Source organism: Halichoerus grypus, chromosome X (assembly GCF_964656455.1).
Source record: "Halichoerus grypus chromosome X, mHalGry1.hap1.1, whole genome shotgun sequence".
Classification (NCBI taxonomy): Eukaryota; Metazoa; Chordata; class Mammalia; order Carnivora; family Phocidae; genus Halichoerus; species Halichoerus grypus.
The window spans coordinates 31,001,556-31,024,712 of record NC_135727.1 but is presented as its reverse complement, the minus strand read 5'-3'; the positions used below and the strand labels follow the sequence as shown (position 1 = coordinate 31,024,712).

The window sequence follows — 23,157 nt, the reverse complement described above, 5'->3', positions numbered from 1 at the left end:
CTGTGGTCCTCCGCGCTATTCTTTATGTTCCACATATGAGTGAAACCATATGATAATAGCCTTTCTCGGCTTGACTCATTTCACTCAGCATAATCCCCCCAAGTTCCATCCATGTTGATGCAAATGGTGGGTATTCATCTCTTAACGTCTTGCTTCTCTGACAACCCTCAGGTCCGAGTTATCAATATCTTATTAGACTTCCCTCCCCATGTGACAAAGACAGACTGCAGAACAAGCTTTATTGAATTTATTTGCGTTGCATACCTATAATAAAAATCGAGAATGCTAAAAGAAGCCGAAAACTTGTCAGAATGCGCATCTAGGCATTAAAAAAACTTAACCTCTTTACTTAAAAACAGAGTTTTGTTAACTGTGGAAAAGAAATTATTAATGGAGAGCTCTCAGAGTGAGAAAAAACTAATAGTGGTCCACCCTAAAGAAAGGGGGTAGGGACTAATTACCAGGGTCACCCGGGTCAAGGGCAGCTACCTAAATAAACTGTTCACTATGGAAGTACAAAGGAAATCAAACTCAATCAATCAAGAACCTAGCATTATCAGAATGGTAAAGAATACAGTATCAGGAAAAATAGATGTTTCATAAAGAAAATGCAAAATCCAGCGTATGATTGTAGAATGTCACGTTATACCATCATCATCAAGACCAAGCACCAAGGACTTAAATTAGCTCTGGCACCTCACCGCCTCTATGAATTTTTTTTTGCACGAGGCAGCACCCCACTCAGAATTTAAAGGCACGGTTAGATGTTGAGGCTTACATTCCTGTGTTAACAAAGCAGCTCCGTGGTGACAGAGGCAGACACAGTGAGAGGGACAGCGAGAAGATACTTCTGGGTCTCCTAAGAAAATGAGCTAGGTACTGTCCAGACATCCAAGGGGAGCTCTCCCTTGGTGTTTGGTGTGTTTGGGAGATGGCACAGAAGGAAAGGACTTGGGGGAGTGGCTCATTGGGGACGGGGTGTGCGGGGAGCTATCCAGTCTAGTGACTTTTGAGGTGTGTGCCTCCAGGAATGAGGGCAGGGAGAAGCTACGCCGGTTTGATCGCCTAAGGTTTCCGGTTTGCAGAAAGTTAATTGTTCTATGGCTTTGGGCTTGCGGTCTTGCTTTGGGCTAAAATCATGGGAAACAGAGGCTGCTGAGGGGAAGAGACTAGAAACTGGCCTACAGGGAGGTTTCTGCCTTAAAGCGAGAGCCAGGGAAAAGCGCTCTCCAGGAGCCCAGGGTCTTAAGTGCTTAAAGAGCAGGATATATATGGCATTCAGTACATTTCTCAGCAACTAGAGAGTCCCAGCGCCACTGGGACAAGAGCTCAAACACTGATGAACTAGCCATCTAGGGGAGCACGATGATCCCCAAGAAATGTTCTGCCTCCTAGGGAGGTGCTCGCTGCTGTCAGACTGGCGATGTGGGGCATGCGCAGAGAGAGAGCTTTGCATGTTGCAGGCATGGGGGGCGGGGGGGCAGGGATACAAGGGGGGTGTCTCAAAGGGCAAGGGCTAACTGGGGGACTGGCTGTGCGAAGCTTTTCTTGGAGACCCAGAATTTTCACTTCCATCACCTCTTCTCAGGGCCTTTGTGAAGCTTGCAGCAGCAACCAAAGAACTGAAGCATTTAACCAGGCTCATGAAACCTGAAGGCCAACCCCTGGGCCAAGTCACCTGGCCATTCCCATCCGAATGAATTTATCTGAACGAAGGAAATGGGCAGTTAAGGATTCCCCAGTTCTATAGCAGTGCAAACATTCCACATTGTCTTTAGAGAGGAGATGCTGGGTTTTCAGATGCTGGTAGTGACTGTATGGAAGTTAGGCATTCGTGGCATTTGTTACATTCAAATAATTAGTAGCTTTAATTCCGCCTTTAAGGCACTTTTGCTTAATAAAAAGTGGTTACAGTAAATAAATCACTACATGGCATTAATGCAGCTATCGGCAATGATCATTTGCAATGCTGATGCCCCACCCAGGAGCTATTTATTGCATGCTTTCGGCTATATGGCTCCAAGCTTTGGCTTTCTTCTTGGCCAGGGAGAACCAAACCGGCTCTTCCCATTCTGCCGGCTCATGGAGCACAGCTGGGACAGTTGAAGACCGCCTGGTTTCTTTGGCCACGGTGGGCACTTGAGCTGTCTTCCGATCTTCAAATCCTACGAGAACCACAGCAAATAACACACAAGCAGTAAGAAGCCCCAGAGACACTCAGGGATGTTTATGGGCTACAGTAAAAGTTCTCCTCCTTTCAGGTTTCCTCGGGCTTTTAAAAGTCCCAAGCATGGGCCTGCTACGGGTGGTCTCTCGAAGGGATAAAATCTACACAGCTATGGCCACGGGGGCCTGGGCATGGGAAGGCCCAAGAGAAGATACCGGCCAAGCTTTGGGTGGTTATTATTAGACTGTCTCACACTTTTGACTTGAGACCAGGGAGGAAACCATACGATATGTTATCTATTCAGTTTTTTACATTTCAAATCAGGTAATGTTATTTCTGTTTTGCCGATCTGTGTCATGTGAACTGACTAATAAGGATTCAGTAGATCCACCCAGTACAAGTCTGTGCTAAAGAACACTGTACCCACTACTCTGACCAAGCAGACGACCTCCCTATCCCTTAGTTCTACTCCTTCCTTCATCCTGCTTTATGGCTGATGGACTCAGTGACTTTACCTCAACCAGTGTGCGGGGTATGCATTAGAATCACCTAGGGCTCTCTCTCTCTCTCTTTTTATTTAAGCAATCAGACATTTATTTGGTCAATTAGAATTGCAATTCAGGAGACACAGATTTGAGGTAGAAGCCTGACTGCTGGTACACAGCTAGAGCTTTTTTTTTTTTTTAAAGATTTTATTTATTTATTTGACAGAGAGAAAGAGCACAAGCAGGGGGAGCGTCAGGCAGAGGGAGAAGCAGGGAGCCCGTAGTGGGGCTTGATCCCAGAACCCTGGGACCATGACCCGAGCCGAAGGCAGACGCCCAACCAACTGAGCCACCCAGCCACCCAGCTAGAGCTCTTTTTAAAAATACCAGTGCCCAGGGGCACCTGCGTGGCTCAGTTGGTGAAGTATCTGACGCTTGACTTCAGCTCAGGTCCTGATCTCAGGGTCGTGCGATCGAGCCCCGTATCAGGCTCCACGCTCAGAGCCTGCTTAAGATTCTCTCTCCCTCCCTCTGCCCCTCCCCTCCATCTCCAAAATAAATAAATAAATCTCTAAATAAAAACACCAATGCCCACACTATTTCCTGAACTAACAGAATTAGAATCCTTAGCAATGGAGCAGGGCCATCTGTACTTTTGTAAATGTTTCAAAAGCTCGCCAGGTAGTTCTAAGGCACAGAGCTGAGAACCATCTGACAGGAGTAGAGTACCCGTGAGATTATTAATAGCTATCAGCAGGTCAGGTGCCACGATTTCGTGGCCAGACCATGGCTTCCTAAGTTCCTAGTCTAATTTCTTCATGAAGGGGACAAAGGGAGAGGACAAAGATGATTCAGTGCAAACCCATCCTCCCCTCCCCCTGCTCCTGCTGAAAAGAAAATCCCTCTGGCCCATACCTCTACTGTTGAGACCACATTCTATTCTATCACAGCCCGGTGTTCACTTGGCTTTCAACATCTCCCCACCTCCCACGCCCTGCTCAGAAGGTGGAGAAGCAAGCCTTTGAAATAGCGAAAAGAAATAATTCGACACCACTGGACCTGTACAGTGGATTTTTTAAAGTGTCCCTGGGGCTGTAGAAGGTGAGAAAGTACTGCTTTGCTATGAGCTGGGAAGGAGCTCGGTGCTCTCCTCTGGACTCGCAGTCACGGGGACATTTTAGTGAGTGATCACAACTCTGTGCCTATACCAGCTTCCTCGACAGGGCAGAAAACTGGGAGGCCCTTGGGAAGTCACACACTGGACTCAGAGTGGTCCTCACCATTGGATTTTCCTGAAACAAGCTAATATCTGTACCTAATGGAAGAGCCACGTGAAGCATGAGGCTGATGTGGGGCGGAGGAGGGGGTGGGGAAAGACATGTGTTGCCTGAGATGGAAACAGCAAAAGTTTCCCAATATGCTGCCAGGACTTTTTTTTGGGGGGGGGGGCTGTTTTTACCTGCTTTGGTAGACTTAGGTAGCTTCTTCTGTGCCATCTTCTCTGGTTTATTGACATCGGAAGTAAAAGTCTTTCTGGGTTGGTTTTCACTTGCAAGGCCTGCTCCCTTTAATACAAAAATGAAAACAAAAAGCTTGTTAAGTCCTGACGTGGAGAAGAGTGAATTACTTATTCAGAAAACCACAAGGGGCAAGCCCTGTCCTGGCTATTAGAGTTCCACATTAGTCAAAAGGAAAGAGAGAGAGAGAGGGAAGGAAATAGCACTGAGAGGAACTTGGCTCAGAATTTAGGTTCACAAAACCTCAGCTGGTTCAAGTTTATCACCTTTGAGATCTGGAAGAAAAGGCCATCAAATCATACAAATAGTGTAAACAGGTTAACATAATTATTTAACCTGAGAACAACCTTTTCCCTAATGCACTACCAACACTTAAAAACAAGCTACCAGAATGTGGGGGTTACGAACAAATCTTGTCAAGGAATTGAAGTGAGTTCCACAGGATCTCACTTAGCAAAACTGTTGACCTCTGACTTGCACTCCTTCCACCAGAAAGAGACGTAGCTACAGGTCTTTCCAGAATTGTACAGTTTAAGCTTTTCAAATGCACCTCGCCACAACTGGTCTAAATTACTGAGTTTATATACCCTGGTGCATTTGCCCCTGATGAAAGCTTTAACAAGGTGCGCTTTGCCCCTGGAACTCCTGCTCCCATAAAAATACTAATGATGACAATGAAAAAATCTTTCAAGTAGAGTTAAGCAGATCCTCATGTGATCCCCCGACAGTTACAGTAAGCAGCCAACAATACGGGAACTTAGACATATCTCTTGGTATGTAAATGTGATACGCTTTCTTCGGTCAGTGTTCTGTGGTTTTGACAAGAGGGGCTCTCATTCCAGCACCTCCAAAGACATCGCAAATGGGACGTTGAAAGCAAGACACCATCCCGTCATCCCTGATCCACAGGTGGGACCGTTAGTCTAGTTCATCATGTAACTTGGCTTCTCACCTGTAGGCAGGGGCCACACCAAAGCCAACCAATATGCAAAGCCCCAAATATCAAGCATTACCTTTATAAGGTCAATCATTATGGATGATATGAACAGGTGCCCAGAGATGAGATGTCAAATGAAAAATAGTATGTATAGTTTGATTCCCTTTGTATCTTCTTCAATACATACATATATTCGTAGGCATAAAACACCTGTAAGGATAGTTACTCAATTCTCACCCCAGTGGTTACCTTTGGGGGTTTCTTCTATAACTTATTCCTCACTGCTCAACCGATTTCATGGAATCCTGCTCTAGAATATTCAGGACAGGGTTTGATTTATGGAACCTTCTCCTACTCATTACTTTCCACAAACCCTTTCAGAGCATAAAGCCGGGCACATTATTGTCTGAGTACCAGGCACGACTCTTCCCCTGAAGAGCCCCCCTGCCTTGATTAGTGCACCCAAAGACGTGGGGAGCCGCAGGCTTGGCAGAGGTCCCGACGCAAGCTTAGTCAACCAACTCTAGTAACCTTCTGGAGGGTTTTGTAGGCTGCCGCAGGTTCTCCCCAACGTCTAGGCTCTTTGGCCTCAGGCTTGGCTCCAGCTTTGTTCTTGGTTTTTGCCTCTTTCTTAGGAATGTGGGCCTGGGAGCTCATCTGCCTCTGCTTTACCATGGTTATCCAAGCTGGCTCTGAGGCGGCGTAATCTGACTGTCGACCAAGAGCCTTTCCTGAGAAAGGAAGGAGAGTGGTTAGAACTGAAGTGAGGCAGGCAGGGTCTCGAGCCGGGCCGGGGCCTACCCACACTAATGTACCAGATGGCATCCTTGTTAATTGCCAGATGAAAATGAACAGAGATCCCATCGAAAAGGGCCCCCACTTCTTTGGCGCCATCCCCACAACATGGCAAGGCAAGAGCTCCTTGCGTAGATCAGAATTTGCATACCATCCTCTTACTGGTCCCTCACCCTCCCTCATCCATCCCTCTTCGTATCCCCAAATCAGGGTAGGACCAGGGTGACCAGGTGGGCTGGGAAAACTCCCAGGAGGCCAGAGGCTCAGGCTACTGATGGCATTCCTTGAAGTCCAAGGAGTATCTTATATCGACATTACATATTCCCTCGTGCAAGTGCGTGGTTACACGGGTGTGGTTCTAGGTGTGAAGACCAGGGTTGGTCAGGGTGAAGGTACAAAGGCTTTGAGAGAGATCGGTGCTCAAAAGATCACCTAGCTCTAGATTCTTAGACATTTCAGGTGTGGGAAGCAGCTTTGGAAGTATAAGCATTTACAGTAAATTAAGATTTCAAGCTGCGAGTCTGAACGTAGTGCTCTACTAATGAGCTGGCTTTTAAAAACCACATGATGTTGTGGGAGGGGGGTGGGGAGCATATGTGTCGAAGTATTTTGAGAAAGGTATAAAATTCCATCCAAAGGGAAGGTGCGCAGAAGGAATAGGCAGATGGTCGTGTGTCCATCACAGAATGTGGATGGATGGATGTCCCTGGGACAGGGAAGACTCAAAATTAACCATCTCCAGATCCATTAAGCCAGAATGGGGCATCATCCTGCTCCTAAAATCCACAAGCCAGCCCTATCAAAGCAACAACTCAGCAGGCAAGGCTGGAGCAGACTTCCTCCCCCATTCAAGACTTTGATTTCTAGTTCTTCCCTCCACTTGGTACCTCCTTGCCCTCTGGAAAGAGGAAGTCTCACCTGGGACCTTGTAAACAGGTTGCTTCTTGGCCATGCTTTCGGATTTGGGCCTGCTCTGTTGCTTCTCCGCCACGTCAGATGCTGTGGCGGGGTTCTCTACGCTGCCCAGGAGCCCCTGGGAAACGCTTCTTCTGATTCGCTGTTCTTTACATGTGGAAGATGAAACCGGGCCCAAGGAGAGTGAAGAAAGCTCGGTAAGGTCATCTTGTTTCTCACTCTCGTGCTTCTTCAAGGAAGGGACTTTTCTCAGGCGAACTCCAAAAAGGGTTTCAACACCAGACCCACTGGAGGATTCGTTTGCATGGATGTTACTTTGATGGCCGCTCTCGAGACCTTCCCCCTTGGAGTAAGTGTCCCCAGCAGTGGATGCCTGCCTGGTAGGAGCCATGCTGAGCTTCATGGATTTGGTAGCGGGAGGCAGGCTATTAATGAGGTCTTCAGGGCCTTGGCGATGTTTCTTGGTCTTGCTTAGAGAAGCCGGGCCTCTTGGTGGGGCCTGGCTGGCGGGGCGGCTCTCCGAGAGGGGGCCCTCAGCGGCAGCCCTCACGGAACCTGGCCGGACCTGGGGCAAACATTCGGGCTCGGCCGGTGCCTGGGGAGTGTGTCTAGGCTGCGGAGGCCAGCACTCCTCAGACCTGCTCCAACCTGCAGGGGCACTCACGGGGCCTGGGGAGAAAAGCTGGGGCTGCAATTCGGCCCCCTCCTTGGCCTGGGGAAGGCCTCTGGAAGGCAGCCATTCTTCAGAGCGCTTCTGTATTTCAGGAGAGCCCTGAGAGAGCAGGGAGGAGACTTGCTGGGACGCGAGCTTCGCCAAGCTCGCGGGTGCCGGGGACAGGTGTCCCGGGGGCAGCGGCTCCTTGGAACTGCTCCACTTGGGCTTCGCAGGGGCACTCTCTGAATGTGGGAGAACTGCTCTGGGGCCTTCAGGCCCCCCCGGGGGCTGTAAAGGGCGTGCTGTAGGCAGCAGCTTCGACGAGATGCCTCCCTCGGTACTGGCATCCTTTGGGCCCGAGCAAGCTGGGTACTGGACTTTAGACCTCAACGGAGCTTTGGAAAGTTGATTCGCAGATGGAGGACCGGCAGGGCTCTCGGAAAAGACTTGTTCTGCCATAAACTTCACAAACGACTGGGAAGGATGCCTGGGCACCGGCGGTTTCTTAGCCGAGCCTCCTTCGGCAGCCGTATTCTCTAGACGGGAGGACACCTCCTGAACCTTGGACCTGGATGAGACCTGGGTAGGATACTTGGAAGGCACTGGCTTCCCAGACACGGCCGCCTCAGCAGGAGCGCTCTCACAGCTGGACGACACTTGCTGCCCTTTGCATCTCCCAGGGGACTGGGAAGGCTGCCTGGAAGGCAGCGGCTCTGCAGAAGCACCCCCCTGGGTGGCAGCCCTTTCTGGAGCTGCGGAGGCCGGGGGCTTGACCACTGCTGCGCTCAGGGCCTGCGAAGACCTTCGGAGAGAGTGCCGCTGCTCCATAGTCATGATCCTCAGGGCCTCGGCGCCCTCTAGGGCCTCGGAGACGGGCTGCTTGACTTTTGTGTTCCCCCGGGACTGGAAAGCGCATCTGGGAGGCTTCGGCGCGGCAGCGGCGGGAGCGCCGGGTGCTGGAGGAGCGTCCCATCCTGGAGGAGCGCTCGCCGACCGCCGGGAGGCTGCTCGCTCCCCTCCCTGCCTCCTCGGGTTCTGAGAAGGCTTTCTGGGAGGCAGCGGGGGCAGCGGAGGCGGCGGGGGCGGCGGGGGCAGCGGCTCCAGAGAAATGCCCCACTCCAGAGCAGCGCTCTGGGCACTCACAAAGCCCTCGCGCTCGCCTGAGCAGCTCAGCCAGGACTGGTAGACGCTTCTGGGGGACGCCGGGCCCGGCGCCAGGGCGGGGCCGAGGGCGGGGCCGAGGGCGGGACCCAGGGCGGGACTGAGGGCGGGACCCAGGGCGGGACCCAGGGCGGGCCGGGCGGTGGCAGCCGAAGCGCCCACCGCGGCCAGCGGGCGGGGCAGCGGCTGGACTTTCGGCCTCACCGAGGGCTGGGAGGGGCCTCTGGGCGGTGGCTCCACGGACGGGCCCTCCCCGACAGCCGTCTCGGATGCTTGCGGGGCCTTAGTATTTGTCAAGGACGCAGCAGAATCTGGGGGGAGCGGCAGCTCCACTGAAATGACCTTCTCCGCGGCGGCGCCCTTCGGACCCGAGGACACATTCGGTTCCACTCCGGGCTTCATCGAGGCCTGGGCAAGCACTTTGAGAGGCAGAGGCTCCGCAAAAGCTGCCGGGCTTTCGGGACTGGCAGAGGCCGGTGGCGGGACCAGAGGGCGCGTCGGGAGCTGAGCATGATATCCGGGCAGCGGCGGCGGCTGCCCAGGGACGTTCTTTTCGACCACAGCGCCTTCGGCACCCAGGCACCCTTGCTGCTCAATGACGGGTCTCACGACCGCCTGGCGGAGCGGCGGCAGCTCCACCGAAATGCTCCCCTCCGCAGCCGAGGACTCGGGGTCCTCCCGGGTCGCCTGCTCGGCGATGGGTTCCAGCGGCCGCTGAGAATGCGGTCTCGGGGGCGGCGGCGGCAGCGGCGGCAGCAGCAGCAGGTCCACGGAAGTCACCCCGACGGCGGCAGCCATTTCTGGACCTTTGCGGACGGCTTGCTCAGGCCGAGGCCTCAGCAGGCGCTTAGACGAGATTCTGGGCGGCGGCGGCGGCTCCAGAGCAATGGCCCACCGCACGGCGGGGCCCGCGGGGGCCTGCCACTCGGCCTGAGGGCTCCGCCAGGACCGGACGGGCTGCCGGGCGGGCGCCGGCTCCGCGGGGCTGCTCCGGGGAGGGCCCGGGGGCCTCGCCGACCCCGAGGACGCTTGCTGCTGAAGAATCGGCCTCGAAAAGGCCAGAGCGAGCCGCCCCACGGACACCCCCCACTCCTCGGGGAGGTGCTTCGCAGCCGAGGCGCCGTGCTGTTGGTCTGCGGGCTGCCCCGAGGCCTGGGAAGGGCGCCTGGGAGGCACGTCCTCCTCGGAGCTGCTCCGGGCGCCCGCACTGTTGTGCTTCCTCTCCACGTGACCGTGGGGGTCTGTGCGGCCTTTGTCCTCGGGCCCCTGCAAGGCCTGCGCGGCACAGGTGGGCGTCAGCCGCTCGTCAGAACTGCCCGAGCCCCCAGAACTTTTTGAGTCTGTGGCCTCTTGGTCACCGTCAGGCTTCCCCAAGGCCTGGGAGGGGTGTGCGGGAGCCAGCAGCCGCTGCGCCCCGCTCTCCTCCGCCGACGCTCTCGGGGGATCCGAGGACGCTGCTCCCGCCGCCGGCTTCCGGAAGGCCCGCGGAGAGGAGCTCGCAGCCAGCTGCCGCTCAGGGCCGCTCGCTCGCGCGGCCGAGCTTTGCGACTCGGTGAAGACTTGTCGCTCCTCGGCAGGCTTCCCCGGGGACTGGAAAGAAGGCCTGGGAAGCAGCTGCTGCCCCGAACCGCTCTCCTCCTCGGAAGCACCCTCTGGATCCGAGGACGCTTCTTCAGCCGCCCAGGCGAGGCTTCTGGAAGGCAGCCTCTCCGCACACCTGCCTCTCTCGGCCAAAGCACTTGCCGGACCTGAAATGCTCGCGGCGAAGGCCGGGAGGACGTTTCCGGGAGACATCTCTCTGCAGACAGCGGGGATACCTTGCACTGACGCCATTTTCAAGTTGCTCGCTTGCACATCAAAGCTGAAAGCTTCTTCCCCTTCAGACTGCACCTGAGAAGGATCCGTGAACACTTGAGCCTCCATGGCCCCTGAGAAGAGGACATCGTCCGGGGTTGGAGAAGGGCCTTCCGCCGCGGATGAACGAGCAGCTCTGGCTTCTGGCCGCTGGCCCCCGGAGGCCCCATCTTCGTGGCACGGCGACGGGCCACCGACCACGGACTGTGCCGTGTCTTCGGGTACAGCCTGGGACGCCGGGCCTTTTCCGGCGTCCACATCTGCCCCAGCCTTTCTCTTTCCCTTGCCATCTTGATCTGGAAGCAGCTCCTGAGGGGTAGCGCGTTCTGCCTGCGGAGTGGTGGGCGGCTCCCTGACTCGGCGCTCCAGAGACAGGTTCCAGAGAAGACACTCTGTGGCAGGCTTCTCGGCAGGCGGGGACCCAGCCCTCTCAGCTAGGCCAAGCCCTCGAATGGACTGCTTAAGGCTTCTTCCTGTGGGCGCACACTCACTCGATCCCGAAGCACTTGATCCTTTTTTGGGGAGATGTCTTCCGTGCGCTGCTGACAATGGGGAGCTCTGACTCCCCGCAGCGTCCGCTCCTGCAGCCTGGTCTGCTGTCTCATCAGAAATTTCAGTTCTCTTGCTCTGCTTCAGGCTTGAGACACCTGTACCCAACAGAAATAAGGAAAAGAAAAAAATATGCATGCCTCGGACTTCCTAAAATAAGAGGATTCTGCCCCGGAGCCCCGTGGGTACCTATTCACTACTGACTTCTTCAGTATAAGGAAGCAGCTATTCAGAAGAGAGCTGGCGACTTGGTCACTATTAGCCTCTGCAGTTGGAAATGTTTAAATCCAAGTGTAATCCCAATTTTACCAACCAATTACAAGGTCGGCTCATTGACAGCAAATCAATAGTCTGGTCCACCGTTAGTCGTGAGACACGTTAAAAGGCCGTTTTGGGGGGCGATTGGTGGCTCAGTCCTTAAGCGTCTGCCTCCGGCTCAGGTCATGATCCCAGGGTCCTGGATTCGAGCCCTGCATCGGGCTCCCTGCTCGGTGGGAAGCCTGCTTCTCCCTCTCTCACTCCCCCTGCTTGTGTTCCCTCTCTCGCTGTCGCTCTCTCTCTGTGTCAAATAAATAAATAAAAATCTTAAAAAAAAAAAAAAAAAGGCCGTTTTTGAACCTGTAACAACGATTACCCTTTAGGAAACTGACTGGGGCCTGACAAAGGGGAATTTTACTTTCTAATTAGTATTTATATTTTTTACTTGATTCTATTTAATTTTCACATCGTGTGCGGGCATTGTTTTACTTTTTAGAAAGGTGTCAACGGGGGGGTGTTATCTGGGAGGTAAGATTATGGCCCCCTTTTCTTTTGCTTTTTACTCTCTTGTAGTAAACGAATCTGATGTAATATACAGGCAAGGCAATTCTTGGAAAGCCTTAACAATGACATAAGTCCACACAGCCTTCAGGTCAAATGCAAGGCAGCGGTGACACAGAGTGCCCCTCTCCTCTCTAGTACTTTTGCTGAGGGACTCAGTTTGATCACCACCACCCCACCCCCCCCACCCCCGGGGGAAGGATCGCTGCCTTCTCTGCCTCATCATCCAGTGCATCCCCACCCTCCATCTAGTGGTTTCCTATCCAGCGACAGGGCACTGGGCGTAGCTGGCTGCACTCCAAACCACTCCCATTTATGGAAAACCCAAGTATCTGCCCCCACGGACACCAGATCTGTTCTATCCTCTGTGTGTAAAAGGGACAGCTATTAAAAACAATAAGAGAAAAAGATTAAAAAGAAAAATTTAAATTTCATTTCGTTTTCTTCTGTGTGTGTGTGTGTGTATGTTTCGGGACAGTTTTGTGGTTTTGTGAGTTTCCATGGAAAAATGTGTTTAGGGATATCCTTTTTTGGAACCCACATGTGAAATCCTTTGTGGCAAAAAAAAAAATATGAAATAACTGCTCAACTTAACTGTGGAACTGGAATTTTGTTTTATCAAGTATTGCTTGAAATTAGGTTGCCATCAGCTGGAACCAACATCCCCATGCACACACACACACACACACACACACACATACACATACACACACCCAGATTTTCACCCCAGTGGTATTTGTGGTTTGGGGGATTTGGTAGGTGTTGGCTGCCAAGGACATGTGTCTACAGCTGCCCGAGCCCACTTCGCCTGTGGATATGGGAACTGGTCTCACTGTTATCATAAGACCTTTTTCTCTCTACTGGAAGAGAAGAGCAACCTTAAAAAACTAGTTTTGAGCTAATTCTGTTATTATTGTCTGGTTCTGGTGTTCAGGGGACACTGAAGGGGGACTCATTGGCCACCCTCAGATATACCTTAGCCTTAGAGAGGATTAAACAAGCTTACAAACAAGCAAGAGCTACACACCTCTCTGGTTGGAAATTCATTTCGACAAAATAGCAATCCAGGCATAATCTTTTACCTTGATCCCACACACGTGGCAATGGTATGAGTCGGGCAGTTTAGATGGAGGAAGCTGGACCCCTTTGATATGCATCTTAAACTGAAAGCTCTCAGAGGGTACCAGGGACAGACAGCAGCCTAGGTAAATCATATTCTATAGCTCCTCTCACACAGCAATTAAGCCCATCATACACGTTTCTGAATGAGGGTGAGGATGTGCCAACCTGCACTGTCTTTTTTCAGCTTCTTTTTGTCAGCTTCTTTTGGTTTGGTTATACTCTTCTCTTCTCCAGAAACCACTAGAAGGGTGGGCTCCTCTTGCTTTGCTTTCTCCTGAAAGACGGAAAAAAGAGCTTCAGACGGAAAGTGCTTCTTCCCACCCACCCCTGAGTGGTTGCCGAAGGAGATGACATCAGGGAAAAAAAAAAAAAGTCCTTGATCTCCAAAGGGCTCTGCTGGGAACATAACAATACCATTAACCACAGAAATGATTTCCAATGGCATTCATCCCCTTGCTGATCATTTTACCCACTGGAAGTGATCATTATTTTACCTGTTGGGAGTGATTCACCTAGATTGGAAGCTCCTGATCTCTGACTGGTTTGCTGCAACTCCCCGAAAACCGCAGAACCACACTACAAGGCCGTCAGTCTGAGAGTGGGCCCGTGGGGCCTGACGGCAATCTTATTCTTGCCAACACTGGAATTCCCAAATTTGTTTTGCCAGATCTGGGAGCCAAACTCAAATCCCACTCGGCTTCTTTTCAGGGAATTTAGTGAAAGCATGAATTAGGTCTTTCCGGCTCCAAAGAAGAAAGAAGATTGGGGTTTTGCTGGGAAAGAAGAAAGAAGATGATGAAGGGTTCGGCCTTTACGCTGAAAGGGTTGAAATTGGTCTACTATAAACAAGGTTTACGGATGATTACGGGGCAGCTTTGGAAACGTCTGAGTGACGCTGCACCGAACAGCAGCCGGAAGCTGCTCTGTGTGAGCCTCTGTGACACGCGTCTGAAGACAAAATGTCCTACTCGTTCCGCTCCCACTCAAAGTGCCCGTGCAAACACACTCAGCGCAAAGGAATTCATTTTTGAGTGAATGAGGTGAGACCGGCCTGGGTTCAAATCTCTGCTCCAGCATTTACTCACCGTGTGAGCTTGGCCAGGTTGTTCTCTACATCTCTATGCCCACATCGATCTCTACATCTCTATGCCCACACCTCTAAATCAGGGGTGAGGGGGTACCTAAGAAACTCCAAAGCAAGGAGCAAGTGCCAGCAGCCTTTGTGTCAAACATGGTCCTGGACCCTTTCATATTCACCCATGTGTCGAGAGAGTCACATGGAAGAAGAGGTCCTGACCTTCTGAGAGAGTGATGCCCAGGCCTTTTCTTCTTCTTCTTCTTTTCTTTTTTTTTTTAAAAAAGATTATTATTTATTCATTTGAGACAGAGAGCTACAGAGAGAGAGACAGCATGAGCCAGGGGAGGGGCAGAGGGAGAGGGAGAAGCAGGCTACCCACGGAGCAGGGAGCCCGATGTGGGGCTCGATCCCAGGACCCTGAGATCATGACCTGAGCTGAAGGCAGACGCTTCACCGACTGAGCCACCCAGGCGCCCTGCCCAGGCCTTTTCTTAATTAGGCTATGCAGAAGGAAGAGAGTCAGAGGCTCATACTACCTTTCCCTTAGCCAACATTCCCCATCTCCCAGGTTCGTGGTGAGACGTCCAGGTGATAATGCATATATAGGGTTTAGTGCATAGTAATGGGTCACCTTCTGCTTGACAACCGACCAAGGCGATCCTCTCAGGGCCACCAGAGGGCCCCCTCCTGGACCTGCTGTCCTGCTGACTGTTCTTTCAACTCGTATTTTGTTCTTTCTTTTTTGTTTTTTTATAGAGAGAGAAAGAGAGCACACAGAGTAGGGGAGGGGCAGAGGAAGAGGGAGAGAACCCCAAGCAAACGCCCTGCTGAGCGCAGAGCCCGATGCGGGGCTCAATTTCACGACCCCGAGATCTGAACGTGAGCCAAAATCAAGAGTCGGACGCCTAACCGACTGAGCCACCAAGGCGCCCCTTGTTGTCTTTTTAAAGCTAAACTGAGGTGTCTGAGCTTGATGCAACATGGTGGGGTGAAAAGAGTATGGGGTTGGAAGTCACGACTGGGTTCTGGCCCCAGCTCTGCTACCATCAGGGTGTGTGACCTTAGGCAACTATTTGTGCTTTAATGTCCTTCCCTATAAAATGGTTGTAAGTCCTTCAAGAGGCCTGGGAATAAACTCCCATGTAATAAAATCTTTTAGTGTCTTCCAGCTCTGACTACAACCCTTTACTTATAGCCCAGCGGCACTGAGGAATTGGGTGTTTGACCAAAGTGACATCTTCCAGCTAACTGACACATCTTTTGAAACACCAACATCTTTTAGTAAATTAAAATTAAACACCAACGTCTTTTACCTTTTAGTAAAAATCTTTCCCAAAGGCATTACTTCCCTATCTTCTTAAACAGTTATCAGGAAATACAGGTAAACTTTTCTTGATGGCTTGGATAAATAATGAACACGATCTATTACACTGGACCGTGATAGGGTGTGGCCCTGAGGGATTTACTGAGGTGGGCAAGGTTCTGGATCCCTCTACTAAATGGTCCCAGATCATTTCTGCCATCTTTCTCTGCTATCAACGGTCACGTCTCTTTGTTGCCAGATCTCCCAGTCTGGTGGCCATGTTTTTAACATAACTGGCCTGCCTCAATGTAGCTCTGTCTGCTAGAAAATCACGTGACACAACTTTGGGCTATCTATGAGACACTGAGAGATCTCTGGGGGTATTAATAGCTGAGTTCTGAATGCTTGGAGTTGCTGGAAGCCTGGCCTCCAAAGGAGTTGAACAGTGCTACAATTTGTAGCTCATGGGTCTTACCTGACTAATAATTAAAAGAAACCTGATCTGGGCCATGGTTGAATATCCTCTACAAAGAGGGCTGAGTGAATTCCCAGATGCCAAGCCAAGAAGCAGTTCCTGGGGTTTAGGTCACTGTTTCTGCTTTCTTCAGTCCCTTTTGTGTAAATTCCACGTGGATAGGATATCCCACCCACTAGATGCAAGTTTGCTCACCTCTCTTGGCGGGGGGTGGGGTGGGGGTGGTGGTGGTTGGTGTCAAGCTTGGGACAGTGCCCTTGACTTTACCATCCTTACTTAGGGCATAGATCCCTCAAACCATACCACTCCCCTAGGAGCAGTTTGTGAAGGTTGGAACTCATCTCTTATTATATGGGAGTTTATTCCCAGGCCTCTTGAAGGACGTACAGTGATTTGAGGGTTTTTTTTCTTCTTTTGTTTCCAGGGGTTTAAAGCCATCTTGTGCTGAGCAGCTGAGGAATCCAAACAGTCCTTGGTGGTGGCTGGGGTGTTGAAACTCATGGGCAGGTGAGTGCTGCCGGGAAAGGCAATCATGGCAAAAGTGGTCAAGGACTGTGAGCGGATGGGTCCAGGTGAGGGCTCAAAGGAGCTCTGGAGAGAGGGGGAGAAAAGGAATGGGTCAACTCCCTATGCTGTCACTGGTCCTGAAAGTTGGAAGCTGCTCTAGCTGAAGCACTCCTAAAGAAGCAATCCTTGGGACGCCTGGGTGGCTCAGTCGGTTAAGCGTCTGCCTTCGGCTCAGCTCGTGATCCCGGGGTCCTTGGGATCGAGCCCCGCATCGGGCTCTGCACTCAGCGGGGAGTCTGCTTCTCCCTCTGCCTGCCGCTCTCCCTGCTTGTGCTCTCTCGCTCTCTGACAAATAAATAAATAAGAATGTTTTAAAAAATTAAATGAAGAAGAAGTCCTTCATGAACTACTATCCCTTGTCCTCCAGCAATACTGACCCTTCTGGTCAATAGGCTCCTTAGAGGCAAGGTGCATACTTCTGCTGGGTTCCTTGTAGGTGAAAACGAGAAAGAGGAAATTCAGGTTGCTCCCCTGCTTAGAAAGGATTCAGGGGCTCCCCTTTGCCCTCAGGACAGGAACCCAACCATTTAATGGAGTTTACAAGGACAGAGGATTTGCATTTTCTCTTGTCCCTTACCCCCTTTTAATTAACAGGAGGGGTCCACTGGGGTGAGAGGCACAGTCTCGGTCAGAAAAGCCCATCAGGGCTGTGCGGTTTCTCCACAGGAGGGCCGGGTGGAGGGGAGAAAATCAGGCTGGAAGAGGGCTTGTCTGTAAGCTGCGTTTGCATGTGACGAGCCCTGGGTGTGATATGCAACCGAGGAATTACTGAACTCTACATCTGCAACTAATGATGTACTATATGTTGGCTAATTGAATTTTTTTTTTAAAAAAGCTGCATTTGCATAAACGGCACACTAACTTTATTTCCATTTACTGTTCAAGGTAGCCAGGCTGATGGGAGGACTCTGGGGAACTGGGTGCCCCACCCCCAAGGAGGTGGGGATGGAGCCTGTCACCTTGTCCTCATTATGCCTGGCCTCCACCTCTCCCAACTATCTGGTCCCGGGGCTCCCAGCTCAGTTCCTCTGTGGGAGCTTCAAACCGGTCTCCTCTGGGCATCTTGACATAGCATTCTCTACACCTCAAAGACACGTGCCAGAGCACCTCCCACTCCTGAGAAACTCCCAATATCTGTGTCAGGAGAGCCCCTTTGAAGGCCAGGTGATGAGCCACCTCTCTCCTGGACACCAATGGCGAAGAATACAGTTTAGCAGGTGGACAATCTCCCTCTCTGTTCACGCACTAGCTCTTTCCAAACTAGCTTTCCACAGCACCAGGGGCCGCGTTCGTACCTGCAGCTTTCACATCTTTCCATACCTCCCCACCACTGTCTGGTGATAACCTTAGCTACTATCTTGGTTCCAAATATGGTCCTTTTAGGGCCTGTGATTCCAATGCCTGGTGCTAATGGGTCAGGCCAATGAGACATCCAGGTGACTGTTCTGTTTGTGATTCTAGGAAAAAGGGGAAGGAATGCTAGTTATCTTTGGAGGGGTCAGTCACGCAAAATTAGGAGTGGCCCCCATGCCTGTTCTAACTTCTTGATGCAACTCTCATCCGTGAATTTATAGAACACCTCTTCCGGGCACGGTATATTTGCTTGGGTTATCTGTAGGAATTGTTCATTTAACACTCAGTGTACAGAGTAAGGTCTCTTGTTTTGTTCTTCTGAAACGTGCTCATGCTGCAGGGAGGTCTTACGGTCCTGGTATTTGGAGACTAGGTGACAACGTCTATACTCCCGCTAACCTCACATGATCTGTCTCCCCGCGTCGCCTCTGTGACTGTCTCCTATCACTTTCTGCTCCAGGCACACTGCTGGTTTGCTGTACCTCAGACATTGCGTACGTGCCCTTCCCTTGGGGCATCTGCACTTGCTGTTCCTTCTGCCGGGCATGCTCTTCCCCCATGTTCATCTGGCCGCCTCTCTCACTTCCTTCAGGTCCCCATACACAAGCCACCTTCTCGCTGACACCTTCCCTGGCTAACCCAGTCACAATTTCATCCCTCCACCCTGACACATCATCATCCCCTTCCCTGTGTTGTTTTCTTCCTCCTTGGCACTTTTTACCACTAATATCTTGTGTATTTTGCTTATTGATCTTGCTTATTGTTCCATATCCCCCACGGCAACTATAAACTCCATGAAGAAGTGTTTTCATTTGTTTTATTTACTACAGCATCCCTAACACCTAAAACCGAGCTGGTACATAGTAGTTGCTTAATAAATGTTTGCAGAACCGGTGAATTGATTATGTTAAAAGTTTCCACCAGATGTTGCCTTTCTGAGAAATTGCCAGAGAAAGCTCCTCGGTTCTCTGTATCATCTTAGTTACTCTTTCTGAAACCTCACTAGCTCCACCCAAAGGTAAATGGAAAGAGTCAAGGAGGTCTGTGGATCCAGAAACCCTAAAGGGGCCCCATGCAACTGGCTTTCTATGAAAACAAACTTGTGATGCCTAGACAACAAGCAAAGGCACAATGAATTTAAAAAATTGTTCACTTTGATTGGCATCCTAAACCTTGTAGTGTAAACGCTATAGACAAAAGTGCTGTTCAGTGAAATTCACTCTATAGCAAAACAAAGAAATCAGGCTCAGCAAAATTCTGGCAAATGGCAGACTGAGTGTGGGCAGGAGAGAGCTTAGCTGCTCCCAGCCACAGCCTAAGCCAAGAGTCCATCAAACTTAACAATAGCCACTAGTCTCCCCGTGCTTGATGGACTCGCGGTAAGGAATCTCTGGGTATCAGATCTCAACACAGACCCACAGCTATCTTCAAAAGGGGGCTAAAAATAAGAGAGCAAAGCCATCAAGCATTATCGCCACATGAAACAGTCGTAAGGGGATCTCTGTTGTTGAGGTTAGAGTATGTCGTATGGCTATATATTGTGTGTATATTTTACAATTTCCCTTAAACTCAGAAGTGAACTAAATAAACAGTTCATTAAATAAATGATTCAAATAAACCCTCTGGAACTCTGGGCAGTGTTTCTGAAAGTATGGTCTGGGATTCCCCCATGCCCCCAGCATCCGAATCACCTGGAGTGTTGAAAAAAATATATTTTAAAGGACACACCAAGACCTGATGAATAAGACTATCAGGGGAGGGGCCTGACGATAGGCTCAACAGGCTCTCCAAGTGAGTCTTCCTGGTTGTGAATCATTCCTAACTCTCTGGTGTGACAAGAAAGGCTCTCATTTTCAAACAGAAGCACAGCAAAACCCGAAATAACCCCACCAGTTGCCTCAGAGCAGGAACCAGTAATATCTGGATTCCCTCTGGGAGGTGGGGCCCCTTCTTTGGGCCCTACCTTTTCCTTCAGCCATGTTGGTTAAGAGAAACCTAGAAAAGTTACCGCAGGAGCCAACCGGAGGATTTTATGAGCTACCCAGGAAAAGCAAGCCTAATCCCTTCCTGGCAGGTTTCTGAAAGAAAATCAAGTGAAGGAAATGGGGCTCCTTTCTCTACTTTTCCTTCCCCTCATGCAACCCCTTCCCTCCCTTCCTGCACTCTGAGAGCCAACACACCCTCTCGCTACCCAGTGTGCATATTATTAAGGAAGGACAAGACGTTTTCATTCCTTCTCCTGTGTTTTAGAGGGGAGTTAGCACAGACAGCTTCTGATTAACAGCTAGAGTTAAATGAGCTCCTTTTGCCTCAACATCCAGGAGAGGTGCCAGGCCTGGCGCCTACTAACCCAGAATCTTCCTGGGGAAGGAACCTGGGTCAGGCCTTGGGCCAGAGGAAAGGATCCTTCAGCACTGGTTGGTAGTGGTGCTGGATACCCCTTTGTGTTAGTTCAGATAAGGGCTGCTCTTTGGAAAATTAAAACACATTTTAGCTCCCCTCTTTCCCTTCTGTCAAGTTTCTAGACCCAGTGCAAAATAGTTCAGTCAATAATCCACCCTTTTGGTCATCTTTTTGATGGTTTCTTTGTCTGTTGTATGATGCTAGGGTCTCCCCCTTTTCTTTTAAGTCTTGATAAGAAACAGTTGAGGGAGGCTAGAGAGCACTTTCGGTGATTCTTGGAACAAAGGAGGACCCCCACTGTTAACGTCTTAAATAAGGGCATGACCGGCCCAGATTTCATCAAGCATTGGGCCCCAAAAGCTGTCACCCTGGGGCAAAGCTCCCTCTGAGCCTGCCGGGCAGGTTTTGACACTGGGACGTTGGAGAGCTGTGTTCCATGTGAGCCATTCAGCCAAAGGCTCCAAACACAAGTCGCCATAGAAAGCTCTCCAGAAGGAGGAGCAGCTCTTGATGGGAATGGTGGTCCTCAGCGGACGCTTCTCTACCAAGACGCACGGACACAGGGTAGGAGACCCGATATTGGCCATTAGGATTTTCATTTCCCGGGTGTGTCATTGGGCTTCTGTGCCCATTCCTGAGAATTCCCGTACAACTGCTGTTTCACTCGGAATCTCCGTTTCATAAGAGCTGTTGTGGCCGCCATTTTGCCAATCAGAAAGTTCTGGGAGGTGGACTTTCACATATTCCCTGCAGCCCCCCCGTCCCTTCCTCTGGCCATCTCTTCAAGTTCTTAACTAGTATGGAGAAGGAAGGACATGAACTTTGGAATTGAATAGGCCTGAATTTGAGGTCCTAGTCATGCCATTTATTAGCCGTTTGACCTGGGACAAGTTACCTGGCCTCTTTGAGCCTCAGTTTCTATGTTTCTAAAACATATCTCTGTGTCTCTAAAACATTGTCTCTAAAAGGGATAATAATAATATACAATTTGGTGTGCTGTTGTAAGGGTGGAATTCAACAATCCAGGGGAAGTGCCTTTCACAGAAGAAAGTCTCAGGAAGTGTGAGCAGCTGTTGCTGTCGTGGGTATTGGTTGTACAAACTGAGAGAGCTGCTGGGGTCCACATGGTTCGGTGAAGAGCCGTGTGACTTTAGGCAGGACTCCTGGGTTTGAATCCCAGCTCTGTCTCTGGTTGGCTCTGTAGCCTTGGCCAAGTCATTTCAGCTCTCTGAACCTGTTTGTTTTATTTTTTCCACCTACAACAGGAATAATGCTATCTTCCCCATCTATCTTACAGAGTTCCTGAGACAATCAAATGCACCTCTACGTGCAAAATCACTTTGTAAGCTACAAATTTCTATGCAACAGTGGCGACGGGGGCATTATGCTCTCCTTTGCTGTATCGGAGAGCTAAAAATAATACCGCGGGGCTTCAGAGACCGATTTGTAAATAATAATGGTGAATTATGGAGTAGGCCATCAGGAGTAAAGCAAGAGAGACATGACAAGGAGGCAGCCTTGCAGCCATCTAAGTGAGCTCTCCAGTAGCCAATACGATGGAATAACTGGCAACTGCTTAACCCCCACCATGTTCAATAACGACATTTATCCTGCAGTGGGACAAAAGCCCAGGTGTTTCATCAGCTTAAATTTTAAGCACCTAAGTAGCTGATACACCCCTTTCTCAAGAGTGAAAACCGACTGGGTTGCATATGCATGGCTTCTTTTCCACACAATTCTTTTTCCCCATGAAGAGCAATATTGAAGAAAAATATTCTACCGACTCATAAGGGAATACAGATGAAGATGGGCGGGGTTGGGAAAGTGGGAGGGTCAGTCAGGGGAGTGCTAAGTAGGAGGATCCTCTGGTCCAAGGGTGGGCTAAAGATGGTCCGTGGGGTGGGTGAGTCAGGCCCTGCTAAGGCAGACTGCCTGCTGAGGGAGCCCTGGGCTTGCGTCTCTCTGTTGCGGTTAGAGCTGAGGTCGAGCGGAGAGTCACAGTGGCTCACGTCACATAGACTCTGCGGAGATACCTGTTCATCCTCATTGCCATTCTGGCCTGTGCTCAAAGAACAGAAGCCCCTGAACTGGGACAGAGGGCTGGGAGGCCCCCAGATGAAGATCACTCAGGGAAGAAACAGCAAGTTTTGCTAAACCAAAACTCAAACGGGAAAAGCAACTCAACTCTTCGCTCAGGGAAATGTGGAAGGAATAGGCAGAGACAGCAAGGCTTCCGGCAATCCTTCCTAACCTGCCCCCAGGAGTTTGAAGCAAAAAGCGAGCCTAGGGTAAAAGGTCTTCTGTGTCTTTTTAAAATTTTCTCTTGGGGCGCCTGGGTGGCTCAGTCGTTAAGCGTCTGCCTTTGGTTCGGGTCATGATCCTAGAGTTCTGGGATCGAGCCCCGCATGGAGCCCCGCATGGAGCCCCGCATGGAGCCCCGCATGGAGCCCCGCATGGAGCCCCGCATGGAGCCCCGCATGGAGCCCGGCATGGAGCCCCGCATCCGGCTCCCTGCTCGGCGGGAAGCCTGCTTCTCCCTCTCCCACTCCCCCTGCTTGTGTTCCCTCTCTCGCTGTGTCTCTCTCTGTCAAATAAATAAATAAAATCTGAAAAAAAAATTCTCCCTTTATCGCTACTTTTTGCCATTTTAATTATTACGGGTCTTGGGGTCCTTGAAAGAGAACGTGTTTCCTTCTGCCACCAGCAGGGGGCAGCAGCTTAGAGAGGAAAATAAAACAGCCGGCTTGGAAAGACACCCCCCGCCTCCACCCAGAGACTCAGCTATCTTTCATTCTGACTTCCCTACTTGGATGATGTGGTTTTCCGCCTAGCTCCCTAGTTGATCCTCAGCGAGAAGGCAGTTGGAGCTGGCTTTGTGGGAAAGCCTCTGGGGATAAACTACTTGGGGGTCATAATTTATGGGAAGCTTAGAACAGCATCCAGGCCGGCACATCTGGTTGGGATGGTGATTACAGCTGCTTCTCGGGATGCCGCCGTTGCTG

General features: G+C 50.9%; 1 protein-coding gene across 1 annotated transcript in view; it reads right to left on the bottom strand.

The window, feature by feature from the left end:
* Positions 1–232: 232 nt before the first annotated feature.
* KIAA1210 (KIAA1210 ortholog) overlaps positions 233–23,157 on the bottom strand; it is a 67,405-nt gene continuing 44,480 nt past the window's right edge. Inside the window, 7 exon segments of the mRNA XM_078064906.1 lie at positions 233–2,165; positions 2,994–2,996; positions 4,112–4,217; positions 5,638–5,837; positions 6,820–11,133; positions 13,142–13,243; positions 16,216–16,423. Coding sequence (XP_077921032.1) covers positions 1,993–2,165; positions 2,994–2,996; positions 4,112–4,217; positions 5,638–5,837; positions 6,820–11,133; positions 13,142–13,243; positions 16,216–16,423 — 5,106 coding nt within the window. The 3' untranslated portion in view covers positions 233–1,992.